The following is a 14,736-nucleotide window of genomic DNA, read 5'->3' on the forward strand; positions in this document are numbered from 1 at the left end:
CCATACCCGTTTTTTCATTATGAACTTCGTGAAAAAGATAAAGTATATTAAATAATCATAGCTCTTCAGCACATGATCTTGTAGTCTAGTGGTGAAGGCAATGGTCTCCCAAGTGGTAAGTCGGTGGTTCGAATCTTACCATAACCCTTTTTCATTATGTCCTTTGTCAAAAGCGTTAAAGTAAATCAAATGATCTTAGCCGTTCAGCACATGATCTCGTAATCCAGTGGTGAAGGCAATGGTCTCCCAAGTGGTAAATCGATGGTTCGAATCTTACCATAACTGTTTTATAATCATGAACTTCGTGAAAAGGTTAAACTAAATCAAATATTAAATAACTGTTCAGCACATGTTCTCGTAGTCTAGTGGTTACGACAATGGTCTCACAAATGGTAAATCGATGGTTCGAATCTTACCATAACCGTTTTTTCATTATGAACTTTGTGAAAAAGATAAAGTAAATTAAATAATCATAGCCTTCAGCACATGATCTTGTAGTAGTGGTGAAGGCAATGGTCTCCCAAATGGTAAGTCGATGGTTCGAATTTACCATAACCCTTTTTCATTATGTGCTTTGTCAAAAACGTTAAAGTAAATCAAATGATCTTAGCCGTTCAGCACAATGATCTCATAGTCTAGTGGTGAACAATGGTCTCCAAAGTGGTAAATCGATGGTTCGAATCTTACCATAACCGTTTTTTCATTGAACTTTGTGAAAAAGATAAAGTAAATTAAATAATCATAGCCCTTCAGCACATGATCTTGTAGTCTAGTGGTGGAATGGTCTCCCAAGTGGTAAGTCGATGGTTCGAATCTTACCATAACCCTTTTTCATCATTCCTTTGTCAAAAGCGTTAAAGTAAATCAAATATTCATAGCCGCTCAGCACATGATCTTTAGTCTAGTGGTGAAGACAATGGTCTCCCAAGTGGTAAATCGAGTTCGAATCTTACCATGACCGTTTTATCATCATGAACTTCGTGAAAAAGGTTAAAGTAAATCAAATATTCATAGCAGTTCAGCACGTGTTCTCGTAGTTAGTGGTGAAGACAATGGTCTCCAAATGGTAAATCGATGGTTCGAATCTTACCACCCGTTTTTTCATTATGAACTTTATTTAATTAAATAATCATAGCCCTTCAGCACATGACTTGTACTCTAGTGGTGAAGGCAATGGTCCCGAAGTGGTAAGTCGATGGTTCGAATCTTACCGTAACCCTTTTCATTATGTCCTTTGTCAAAAACGTTAAAGCAAATCAAATAATCATAGCCGTTCAGCACATTATCTCGTAGTCTAGTGGTGACAGGTCTCCCAAATGGTAAATCGATGGTTCGAATCTTACCATAACCTTTTTTCATTATTAACTTTGTCAAAAAGATAAAGTAAATTAAAATCATAGCCCTTCAGCACATGACTTGTAGTCTAGTGGTGAAGGCAATGGTCTCCCAAGTGGTAAGTCATGGTTCGAATCTTACCATAACCCTTTTTCATTATGATCTTTGTCAAAAAATTAAAGTAAATCAAATATTCATAGCCGCTCAGCACATGATGTCATAGTCTAGTGGTGAAGACAATGGTCTCCCAAGTGGCAAATCGATGGTTCGAATCTTATCATGACCGTTTTTCATCATGAACTTCGTGAAAAGGTTAAAGTAAATCAAATATAAATAGCTGCTCAGCACATGTTCTCGAAGTCTAGTGGTGAAGACAATGGTCCCAAATGGTAAATCGATGGTTCGAATCTTACCATAACCGTTTTTTCATTATGAACTTTGTGAAAAAGATAAAGTAAATTAAATAATCATAGCCCTTCAGCACATGATCTTGTAGTCTAGTGGTGAAACAATGGTCTCCCAAGTGGTAAGTCGATGGTTCGAATCTTACCATAACCCTTTTTATTATATCCTTTGTCAAAACGTTAAAGTAAATCAAATATTCATAGCCGCTCAGCACATGATCTCATAGTCTAGTGGTGAAGACAATGGTCTCCCAAGTGGTAAATCGATGGTTCGAATCTTACCATAACCGTTTTATCATCATGAACTTCGTGAAAAGGTTAAAGTAAATCAAATATTAAATAGCTGTTCAGCACATGATCTCGTTGTCTAGTGGTGAAGACAATGGTCTCCAAAATGGTAAATCGATGATTCGAATCTTATTATAACCGTTTTTTCATTATGAACTTCGTGGAAAAGATAAAGTAAATTAATAAACATACTTCAGCACCAGATCTGTAGTCTAGTGGTGAAGGCAATGGTCTTCGAAGTGGTAAGTCGATGGTTCGAATCTTACCATAACCCTTTTTCATTATGTCCTTTGTCAAAACGTTAAAGTAAATCAAATGATCTTATCCGTTCAGCACATGATCTCGTGTCTAGTGGTGAAGGCATAATCTCCCAAGTGGTAAGTCAATGGTTCGAATCTTACCATAACCCTTTTTCATTATGTCCTTAATCAAAACGTTAAAGTAAATCAAATATTCATAGCCACTCAGCACATGATCTCATAGTCTAGTGGTGAAGGCAATGGTCTCCCAAGTGGTAAATCGATGGTTGAATCTTAATGACCGTTTTATTATCATGAACTTCGTGAAAAGGTTAAAGTAAATCAAATATTAAATAACTGTTCAGCACGTGTTCTCGTAGTCTAGTGGTTACGACAATGGTCTCACAATGGTAATCGATGGTTCGAATCTTACCATAACCGTTTTTTCATTATGAACTTTGTGAAAAAGATAAAGTAAATTAAATAATCATGGCCCTTCAGCACATGATCTTGTAGTATAGTGGTGAAGGCAATGGTCTCCCAATGGTAAGTCGATGGTTCGAATCTTACCATAACCCTTTTTCATTATGTGCTTTGTCAAAAACGTTAAAGTAAATCAAATATTCATAGCCGCTCAGCACATGATCTCATAGTCTAGTGGTGAATACAATGGTCTCCAAAGTGGTAAATCGATGGTTCGAATCTTACCATAACCGTTTTTTCATTACGAACTTTGTAAAAAAGATAAAGTAAATTAAATAATCATAGCTCTTCAGCCTGATCTTGTAGTCTAGTGGTGAAGGCAATGGTCTCCCAAGTGGTAAGTCGATGGTTCGCCTTACCATAACCCTTTTTCATTATGTCCTTTGTCAAAAGCGTTAAAGTAAATCAAATATTCATAGCCGCTCAGCACATGATCTCATAGTCTAGTGGTGAAGACAATGGTCTCCCAAGTGGTAAATCGATAGTTCGAATCTTACCATGACCGTTTTATCATCATGAACTTCGTGAAAAGGTTAAAGTAAATCAAATATATTAAAGCAGTTCAGCACGTGTTCTCGTAGTTTAGTGGTGAAGACAATGGTCTCCCAAATGGTAAATCGATGGTTCGAATCTTACCACAACCGTTTTTTCTGAACAACGTGAAAAGATAAAGCAAATTAGATAATCATAGCCCTTCAGCAAATGATCTTGTAGCCTAGGGATGAGGACAATGGTCTCCCAGGTGGTAAGTCGATGGTTCGAATCTTACCATAACCGTTTTTTCATTATGAACTTTGTGAAAAAGATAAAGTAAATTAAAAAATCATAGCCCTTCAGAACATGAACTTTTAGTCTAGTGCTGAAGGCAATGGTCTCCCAAGTGGTAAGTCGATGGTTCGAATCTTACCATAACCCTTTTTCATTATGTCCTTTGTCAAAAGCGTTAAAGTAAATCAAATATTCATAGCCGCTCAGCACATGATCTCATAGTCAAGTGGTGAAGACAATGGTCTCTCAAATGGTAAATCGATGGTTAGAATCTTACCATAACCGTTTTTTCATTATGAACTTCGTGAAAAAGATAAAGTAAATTAAATAATCATAGCACTTCAGCACCAGATCTTGTAGTCTAGTGGTGAAGGCAATGGTCTTCGAAGTGGTAAGTCGATGGTTCGAATCTTACCATAACCCTTTTTCATTATGTCCTTTGTCAAAAACGTTAAAGTAAATCAAATGATCTTAGCCGTTCAGCACATGATCTTGTGGTCTAGTGGTGAAGGCAATCTCCCAAGTGGTAAGTCGATGGTTCGAATCTTACCATAACCCTTTTTCTTTATGTCCTTTGTCAAAAGCGTTAAAGTAAATCAAATATTCATAGCCGCTCAGCACATGATCTCATAGTCAAGTGGTGAAGACAATGGTCTCCAAAGTGGTAAATCGATGGTTCGAATCTTACCATTACTGTTTTATCATCATGAACTTCGTGAAAAGGTTAAAGTAAATCAAATATTAAATAGCTGTTCAGCACATGATCTCGTTGTCTAGTGGTGAAGACAATGGTCTCTCAAATGGTAAATCGATGGTTAGAATCTTACCATAACCGTTTTTTCATTATGAACTTCGTGAAAAAGATAAAGTAAATTAAATAATCATAGCACTTCAGCACCAGATCTTGTAGTCTAGTGGTGAAGGCAATGGTCTTCGAAGTGGTAAGTCGATGGTTCGAATCTTACCATAACCCTTTTTCATTATGTCCTTTGTCAAAAACGTTAAAGTAAATCAAATGATCTTAGCCGTTCAGCACATGATCTCGTGGTCAAGTGGTGAAGGCAATAATTTCCCAAGTGGTAAGTCAATGGTTCGAATCTTACCATAACCCTTTTTCATTATGTCCTTAATCAAAAACGTTAAAGTAAATCAAATATTCATAGCCACTCAGCACATGATCTCATAGTCTTGTGGTGAAGGCAATGGTCTCCCAAGTGGTAAATCGATGGTTTGAATTTAATGACCGTTTTTTATCATGAACTTCGTGAAAAGGTTAAAGTAAATCAAATATTAATAACTGTTCAGCACGTGTTCTCGTAGTCTAGTGGTTACGACAATGGTCTCACAAATGGTAAATCGATAGTTCGAATCTTACCATAACCGTTTTTTCATTATGAACTTTGTGAAAAAGATAAAGTAAATTAAATAATCATAGCCCTTCAGCACATGATCTTGTAGTATAGTGGTGAAGGCAATGGTCTCCCAAATAGTAAGTCGATGGTTCGAATCTTACCATAACCCTTTTTCATTATGTGCTTTGTCAAAAACGTTAAAGTAAATCAAATATTCATAGCCGCTCAGCACATGATCTCATAGTCTAGTGGTGAATACAATGGTCTCCAAAGTGGTAAATCGATGGTTCGAATCTTACCATAACCGTTTTTTCATTACGAACTTTGTAAAAAAGATAAAGTAAATTAAATAATCATAGCTCTTCAGCACCTGATCTTGTAGTCTAGTGGTGAAGGCAATGGTCTCCCAAGTGGTAAGTAAATGGTTTGAATCTTACCATAACCCTTTTTCATTATGACCTTTGTCAAAAACATTAAAGTAAATCAAATATTCATAACCGCTCAGCACATGATCTCATAGTCTAGTGGTGAAGACAATGGTCTCCCAAGTGGTAAATCGATGGTTCAAATCTTATCATGACCGTTTTATAATCATGAACTTCGTGAAAAGGTTAAAGTAAATCAAATATTAAATAGCTGTTCAGCACATGTTCTCGTAGTCTAGTGGTGAAGACAATGGTCTCCTAAATGGTAAATCGATGGTTCGAATCTTACCATACCCGTTTTTTCATTATGAACTTCGTGAAAAAGATGAAGTAAATCAAATAATCATAGCCCTTCAGCACATGATCTTGTAGTGTAGTGGTGAAGGCAATGGTCTCCGAAGTGATAAGTCGATGGTTCGAATCTTACCATAACCCTTTTGCATTATGTCCTTTGTCAAAAACGTTAAAGAAAATCAAAAAATCATAGCCGTTCAGCACAATATCTCGTAGTCTAGTGGTGAAGACAGTAGTCTGCCAAATGGTAAATCGATGGTTCGAATCTTACCATACCCATTTTTTCATTATGAACTTCGTGAAAAAAAATAAAGTAAATTAAATAATCATAACACTTTAGCACAAGATTGTAGTCTAGTGGTGAAGACAATGGTCTCCAAAGTGGTAAATCGATGGTTCGAATCTTACCATAACTGTTTTATCATCATGAACTTCGTGAAAAGGTTAAAGTAAATCAAATATTAAATAGCTGTTCAGCACATGATCTCGTTGTCTAGTGGTGACGACAATGATCTCTCAAATGGTAAATCGATAGTTCGAATCTTACCATAACCGTTTTTCATTATGTCCTTCGTGAAAACGTTAAAGTAAATAAAATAATCACAGGCGTTAAACACATGATCTCGTAGTCTAGTGGTGAAGACAGTGGTCTGCTAAATGGTAAATCGATGGTCCGAATCTTATCATAACCGTTTTTCATTATGAACTTCGTGAAAAAGATATAGCAAATTAAATACTCATGCTCGTTCAGCACATGATCTCGTAGCCTAGTGGTGAAAAAAAGATTCTCCAAACTCTGGGCAATAAACTACACCTACTATCAACCTCGCAAGCCAGGCTCTTTTACCTACGCTCCACGGCCCACGCTGCGGCAAAGACCCTGGTCAAGGCTGGTCACGTGATTCTTTTGTTATGCTGCTCCCGTGTGGGGATGGGTGGGACACATAAGTCACATCAGTTAAAACAGCGTGTTTCTAAGGACTGAATAATGAATATTGACCGCTGTTGTATCGCAAAGCGAAATAACCTGTGTCGTTATTGTTATTTGACCTCTGAATTCGCTCATCAACGCCCAAATTTAGAAGATAGGACAGGCCTTCGAGTGCCTGTATTGAATATCAACTGAACTTGTGACGATACCAAAACCGATTCTATCGACGATGATACACTCTACACATAGCATTTGAATCTAAATTCGGTTTATTGTTCTTTTGAGTTTTTTGCTGCGCCACACTAGCTGTATTTATTTAGTTTATTGCGTGAACCGCTATTTTTAGTTGCGTTAGTACAAAGTCATCTGGATTGTGACAAGTGCTAAAAATAGCAGAAATGGTATATCGACTTTGCCACTCCTCCCATGGATATGAACTAAGCGCTAATTAAAAACCTCCCATATTTTGGGAGGTTTTGCGATGTCACATGACCAGCCTTGACCAGGGTCTTTGCCGTAGCGTGGGCCGTGGAGCGTAGGTAAAAGAGCCTGGCTTGCGAGGTTGCACCTACTATAAGTTGATGAAACCCTCTAGGTAAGCGAGAAGGACGTAGCCAGAGCCCACAACACTTCCACATTTTTGCTTTGCATATCTAATAATTGTCGACAAAATATTGATGACTTCACGTATAGACCGACACCTTCATGTAATTTATGAACTCGGTCTCGTCGCAACAATTGATAATTAGGAATATTAACTGCTTCATTTGGTATTGATTCCTTTAACCATGTCTCTGTAAACATAGCAATGTCAATGTCTAACGTCAATATGGTTTCCACAATTTCATCAAGTTTAGGAGCGAGCGACATTGTGTTGGACAACAATAATGACGGGACAAATTCTTGCTTTCGTGTATTAACCAAAAGGGAATGTTCAGGCAATCTCTTAATATGAATCAAATTTGAAGGATTCGAATAAGGACAGCGTCTGTTTCGTTTATTTACGCGATTGCTAGGAGAAATTCGAATTGAAATCTGAGCCATTATTCAGAAGTTGAGGAGTTTTCACCTTGGGGTGTTTGCTTTTGGTTTACAGCTTTTGCTTTATTGGTTTTCGCAAAGCTTCTTTAGATTTCCATAATTGGCAACTCACAAATTTGGGCCAGAAATCTTTTTGCTGTAGAAGAGGGAAATCAGCGGGGGGATGTGTACCTTGGCCGATACCGTTCCCTCACGTTTACTGGGAAAGACCGAAATAATGTTGGATTTATATTTCGCTGCGTGAGGTACGATTGGATATGTTTTTCATTCACGCTGCTTGCAATTCCAGATGGAATATTCTCTTTGTTTGGTTTCGCCTACGCTCTACTCCTACAAAACCATCAGCACTAATCCTACTATTGTTATGCTTAGTGGTAAAATGTGTTGTGGTTTTAGAGCATTTCTATTTGTGGGATTAAGACCGGCTTTGATCCGGCAGCTTTAGCATACGTTAACTTGTCATTTTCAGCTTGTTTATTGGTCTCAACTGGACTGTCAATAATTACAATATCTTTGTTATTTTCGGGACTTAAGGCCTGGTCTTGGTTCGAACTAGCGGGATTTTCACTCAACCAGTTGGTATTCTCATTGTTGCTCGTAATCACAATTCCTAGCGATTTCGATGGCTCAGTGCTCGCTAATTGTTTTCTATTTGTAGCCTTACTATCGCTATCTACTTCATTTACATCACTAACAAACACTTCATTTGAATGTTCTACATGGAACTTTGTATATTCAGCAGCTAGAAGCGATGTTTCTCGTATAATGCTATCATCGTTTTTACCCATAAGATCCCGAACTTGTGATATAACAGCAGTCATGTGTTCAAACTTATCTGACAATGCTTGAATCGCTTTCTTCGCCACTAGACTGCAAGATCTTGTACTGAATGGTTATGGTTATTTAATTTATTTATCCTTTTCACGAAGTTCATCAAGAAAAACGGTTACGGTAGGATTCGAACCATCGATTTAACACTTGGGAGACCATCGTCTTCGCCATTAGAGCACAAGGTCTTGTGCTGGATGGTCTTGGTTATTTTGTTTACTTTATCCTTTCACGAAGTTCATTATGAAAAACGGTTATGGTAGGATTCGAACAATCAATTTACCACTTGGGAGACCATCGTCCTCGCCACTAGACTGCAAGTTCTTGTGCTGAACAGTTATACTTACTTAATTTACTTTATTCTTTTCACGAAGTTCATAATGAAAACGGTTATGGTAGGATTCGAACCATCGATTTTAACACTTGAGAGACATCGTCTTCGTCACTAGAGCACATGGTCTTGTGCTGGATGACCATGGTTATTTAGTTTACTTTATCCTTTCACGAAGTTTATAATAAAAAATAGTTTTGGCAAGATTCGAAACATCGATTTACCACTTAAGAGACAGTTGTCTTAGCTATTAGACTGCAAGGTCTTGTGCTGAGCGGCGATGGTTATTTAATTTACTTTATTCTTTTCACGAAGTTCATAAAAAAAAAGGTCATGGCAGGATTCGCACCATCGATTTACTACTTAGAAGACGATTGTCTTCGCCATTAGACTACAAGATCTTGCGCTGAACGGTTATGGTTATCTTAATTTATTTTTTTTTTACAAAGTTCATAATGAAAAACTGTTACGGTAGGATTCGAACCATCGATTTAACACTTGGGTCCTCGCCACTAGACTGCAAGATCTTGTGCTGAACGGTTATGGTTATTTAATTTATTTATCCTTTTCACGAAGTTCATAATGAAAAACGGTTATGGTAGGATTCGAACCATCGATTTAACACTTGGGAGACCATCGTCTTTGCCACTAGAGCACCAGGTCTTGTGCTGGATGGTCTTGGTTATTTAGTTTACTTTATCCTTTCACGAAGTTCATAATGAAAAAGGGCATAGCAGGTTTTGAACCATCGATTTACCACTTGGGAGACAGTTGTCTTAGCTACTGGCCTACAAGATCTTGTGGGGAATGGCCATGGTTTACTTAGTTTACTGCATTTCTTTTCACGAAATTTATAATGAAAAACGGCTATGGTAGGATTCGAACCATCGATTTACCACTTTGGGACCATTGTCTTCGCCAATTGAGTACAAGTTATTGTGCTGAACGGCCATGTTCATTTAATTTACTTTATCTATTTCACGAATTTATAATGAAACACGGTTATGGTAAGATTCGAACAATTGATTTGCCAATGGGGAGATCATTTAAGTTTGAAAACCTTCAATCCAGCTGTTTTTGAAGCATTCTAATAAAATTTTGTGTGTTCCTTCACAGGCAGCTAGTGATCTACAAATAAAAAAACCAATGATTCAATATTTTGTCCACCACAACCAAGGTGTGTACATAGTTTTACTAGCAAACAACTCTAACATGCCTTTCCCTGAACAAGTAAAGTTGTCGGGTTTAAATAGAAATAAACACACTTACAATGATTCACAACTCTTCTTCTCGTTCCGTTCGCTTCTATCCGAATCGTTAAACAAGTTTTTAAAGAAAATATCTAAAGCTGGTAACGAGATGTTATCATTGAATCACCACCTTTTCGTGTATGGAAATGAATATTGTGTTTCCATACTGCTTAATTCACGATCAATATGGCGGTTGGTCGGTAGCTCTATATATTTTTTTAAGATACTTTTTATCTAACGAGTTTTGTACATCTCGACCAATTAATATGGCATTTAAGAATGCTAATTTCATGGATTTGGACGGAATGGCTGCGGATGGCATAACCTGAGTATTTGTAGAGATATTGCTTTTCGATGTCGGGTCAACATACAACGAGTTGGTTTTGAATCTAAATACAAAGTCTCATTTGCGATTGCTAAAGAAACGAAACATTGATTTGTTAGTCTAGTCCCTTTGCGAAGCCTTTTAAGAAGGATCTATCAATGTGTGTGGATGTTTAGTCTAATCCTGGTCCTCAATCTTTGATAATAATCAGTCGGATAAGATGTCTCAACATCGAAAGCAGTCACGTTTGATGAACACGTTTCGACCCGCTAAAATCCTGAGGAGCTTAGTTCCATGCTTGGGCAGTTGAATCTACAGAAAGGTTGGTTGTTCCATATGACCTATAGGAATATTTCTATAATACCTACTTGGCAAACACCTCCGCGACACTATACAATCACTATCATCATGCAAATCATCAGCCTGTAAACATATATGGCAGAAATGATATTAATTAAGAGAAACAATCTCATCAATATTCCTTTACATTCAAAATTGCCAACACTCCTGATACAGCTGTTACTCAGCTTTGTTCTTTTGGTCTTCTCAACTGCCGGTTTATTCGAAACAAAGCCAATTTAGTCAAAGACTATGTGGTTGAGAATGAATTTGATATATTTGCGATTACAAAAACCTGGCTTTACCCTGACAAATTTGATCTTATATCTATTGGAAATTTCACCCCGAAGGGCTACTCTTTAAACATATCTCGAGACAACAAGGTAGATGGGGAGGCATTGGTATATTATACAATAACACTTTAAAAGTCAAGCTCTGGACTCGGCGAACATGTTCACACACATTAAGTCTTTCGAACTGATGGGTATGCAAATCAATGTGTTACCTCAAATACTAAATATAATCGTATTATATTGACCTCCATGTAGACGATAAGTCGGATATAACACAACAAAAAATTCTCAATCTTGTTGATTCTTTTAATCTCGAACAACATGTACAACAACCAACACACATTGCTGGTCACACGTTAGACCTTATCTTGTCTTGCCATGAGGGAAATATTGTTCAATCTATTGACGTTCATGATCCATCTATATCTGACCATTACACGGTACATGTGAACTCAATTTTAAAAAAACATTGTTTCAGAGAAGGGTCGTGGAGTCGCGTAAAATTAAACAAATCAATATGGACTCATTCTTTAATGACATTAGGCTATCTCCGATTATCACTGGGAACACGGCTGATATTAGTGCAAAAGTCAACCAATACAACTCAGAGCTGTCCAGAACTCTGGATCATCATGCACCACTTATCACCAGAGAGATAATTAGTCATCCAGCTGCACCTTGGTACACTGAACAAATTAAAAACGAAAAACGTATCAGAAGGAAACTCGAGCGGGTATGGCGTAAGTCAAAACAATCCTGTGATCGTCTAAAAGACAGTCAGCCATGTCGCCGTGTCAGTGAGCTATTATCGGAAAGTCGTACTCGTTACTATTCTGAAATTGTTAGAGATAATGGGAGTGACCAAAGGCAATTATTTAAAACCATTGGAAAGTTTCTACATCATACCCCTGATTCTTAATATCCTGTGTGCCAATCTGATCAGAATCTAGCTAACAATTTTATGACTTTCTTTGAGGACAAAATTTTGTAATAATGTAATATTTTGGTATTTTGATTTTTGTTTAAGTTCGTGATGTATTTTTATGTAGCCTCAGTCTTATGCTAATGGGAATTTTTTTTAGATGTGAAGAGAGGACGGCCATCCGAATTAAAGTACTAAATGTGCTTTGTAACATATTAGGAACGTTATCTCTACTATATGAGGTATAAAATATTGGTACTTTGAATAAATTTTAGTCCATTTTTCTAGACATTAGTACGGTGGCCCAGAGGTGCAAAACACAAACGCAAATTCAAAACACAAACGAAATTCAAAAAACATAAACGCAAATCATGAAAGCACGAACGCAAATTCAAAACAGAAACGCAAATTCAAAACACGAACGCAAATTCAAAAAACGAACGCAAATTCAAAACACGAACGCAAACTCAAAACACTAACGCAAAACCAACAACTTGAACGCGGAGAAAAAGGAAGTACAGACTGGTACAGACATACCCTGTCAGTAAAAGGAAGCCTATTTTCGCTGAGTGCAAGTATTAGCGCCATGACAAACACGTGGTTCTTCCAATCTGGCTTGTATCAAATTTGCAAATAAGGTAAGCTTTGATTTTAAAAAACCTTTAAAAGTTATTTTTATGGGCATTTCCTTCCATTTTTATACTTTTTGGAAATATATTTGCGCAGCGTACCGTAGTGTTCACAACTTAGAATTGGCACAAATCACAACATTCATTTTTATGCAAATGTATATGTATATTAGTTGTATAATAAATTCACATTGGATGATAGGTGGTACACATTCCCCATCATGTACTGTACTAGAATTAGGTTTTGCGCATATAAGCAAGTTTTTTTTGTTTTAGTTTGGGAATGATCTCTTTTAAATATAAACATTTTTATCTGCTTTGTGTACTTCCCAATTGATTTGACCAAAACTGTATTAATTAATATTACATTGTATTAATATGATGAGGCGTCAATAAAGTTATAAAAATTTAATTTTTAACTGCATATATATATATATATATATATATATAGATGTTTTGTCCATCGTGCGGAAACCTATGTGTTAACAGCAATGAAAATTTTTGCAATTCCTGTGGCTCAGCATTAAAAGACGGAAATCTTACAAAGCCCAAGGAAATGTCAAATAATGCAAGTGGTGGCTTAAAAACTTTAACTTTTGAAGAATTTCTGAAGAGAGGATCAAGCAGAGAAACTAAAGACCAAGAACAACGTCAACAAACCTTTAACGAAATGAAAAAAAGAAAATCAGATGAAAGAACGAAATCATTAAAAAAAAAGAAGGAAGAAATTGTAAAGGTTTGTTTATTATTTCACACTTATACTAGAGATTGACACATGACGGGTTCCCCCTTATCATCATATATTTCTAAAGTTATAAGACATTGATAAATTTGGCAGTACAACTTAGCAGTAATAGTAAACTTAATATTATTTTGGTAGATAGCATTTGGTTTAGCATTTATACAGTTGTCATATCAGTTTACATGATGCAATCTATGATTATTATGAAATTGTAATTATATAGATAAATAGTGGGTTGGTAGAATGTGGAGTAGCAAGGCAGCTAAAAGTCAAAAAAGGTTCTCTTCTACCTCTCGATTTTAAAAAAAGAAAATGATTCCAGTTGTAAAGTGAAGAGTTTAGGGATGGACAAGCAGTTGGCTCATAATAAACACCTGAGGGATTCTGGTGACTTTGATTGTGTTCTGATGTACCCAGACTTTGGTCTGGTTAACACTATTCCAGGAACTTCACAGCCATTTACAGTTGAGAGATATAAGGAAGCAATTGGAAGGCCTTATAATCGAGTCAACTTGTACTTGTGCAAGGTCTCTGACTTAATTTAAAAGTGAGGATTATTTACCTATAACAAACTGATTTGCATGTAATTAAAGCATATACAGTACAGTTCTCCAATCATGTATGTTAACATCAGTTTTAAATTTTTTCAACTTTTAATTCTTGTCACCCTCACTTATGATCTTTTATGACAAAATCCATACAGAAATGATGAAATCAGGTCAAGTTATATTTTTGGCCCTAAAAATCAGTCCCATGTTGTTGGATATAAAAAGTACCCCAAAAACCAGGACTTCATGATGTTGTGTGACATAGGACTTAGGATGGCCCCACACTACAATGCTATAGGGCCTATAAGAAACACCTAATGACAATAATGACATAAATGTTGCTATAATGCTATATTTATATGTTTGTACTTGCCAATGATATTGAGAATACTGAAGATGAATCTCTGGGTAATTATGAATTTAGTGTGGTAAAAACAGTACTGTTATCAACTGACAACCAATAAAATAGAACCAACTGATTAAAAATTTTCATTTCAAATTTCTTACTCCTGTATATTTAGGACCACACAGCCCCCAACAATTAATTCTCAGGACTGGAATAGCAACCAAACTATGTTAACTCCTAACAAGCAGGCAATTTTTTGCTATGATTACCAAACAAGTACCTCTGAAACCCAAGCGAGTATCTCCGCCACCAAAGCAAGTATCTCTGATGCCCAAGAAAGTACCTCTGGTAACAAAGCAACTACCTCTATCAACCAGGCAACTGAAACAAATATCACTGAAAATTTTTTATTTCTAGAAGATATATTTGAAGGTTGGAAATATCATGCATGGAAGGCCCTCTAATTCCTATCGAGTATTGTATTGCATATCACATGTAGAATAGTCATTTTTAATTTTTCTGGATATATTAGTTGAAACAGAAAACGTCAACAACACTGCCCTTACGAAAATGTTCTATAGAATCCTATAGAATATGCTATAACATATTCTAAACCCATAGAA

At 36.4% G+C, this 14,736-nt stretch overlaps 1 protein-coding gene across 1 annotated transcript; it reads left to right on the plus strand.

Moving 5' to 3' along the window:
- Positions 1-12,057: 12,057 nt before the first annotated feature.
- Positions 12,058-13,876, plus strand: LOC114543867. The gene is made up of 3 exons (XM_028562684.1): positions 12,058-12,090; positions 12,929-13,213; positions 13,443-13,876. Exons 2-3 carry the CDS (start codon positions 12,929-12,931, stop codon positions 13,533-13,535), a joined length of 378 nt encoding a protein of 125 aa, XP_028418485.1. The 5' UTR covers positions 12,058-12,090; the 3' UTR covers positions 13,536-13,876.
- Positions 13,877-14,736: the final 860 nt, after the last annotated feature.

The sequence above is a fragment of the Dendronephthya gigantea genome, unplaced genomic scaffold, assembly GCF_004324835.1.
Source record: "Dendronephthya gigantea isolate DGI-Jeju-01 unplaced genomic scaffold, DenGig_1.0 000575F, whole genome shotgun sequence".
Classification (NCBI taxonomy): Eukaryota; Metazoa; Cnidaria; class Anthozoa; order Malacalcyonacea; family Nephtheidae; genus Dendronephthya; species Dendronephthya gigantea.

Coding starts and splice junctions, on each gene's coding strand:
- LOC114543867 (XM_028562684.1), top strand. CDS start 12,929: ATGTTTTGTCCATCGTGCGGAAACCTATGTGTTAACAGCAATGAAAAT. Junction 13,214..13,442: donor AGAAGGAAGAAATTGTAAAG/GTTTGTTTATTA, acceptor GTAATTATATAG/ATAAATAGTGGGTTGGTAGA.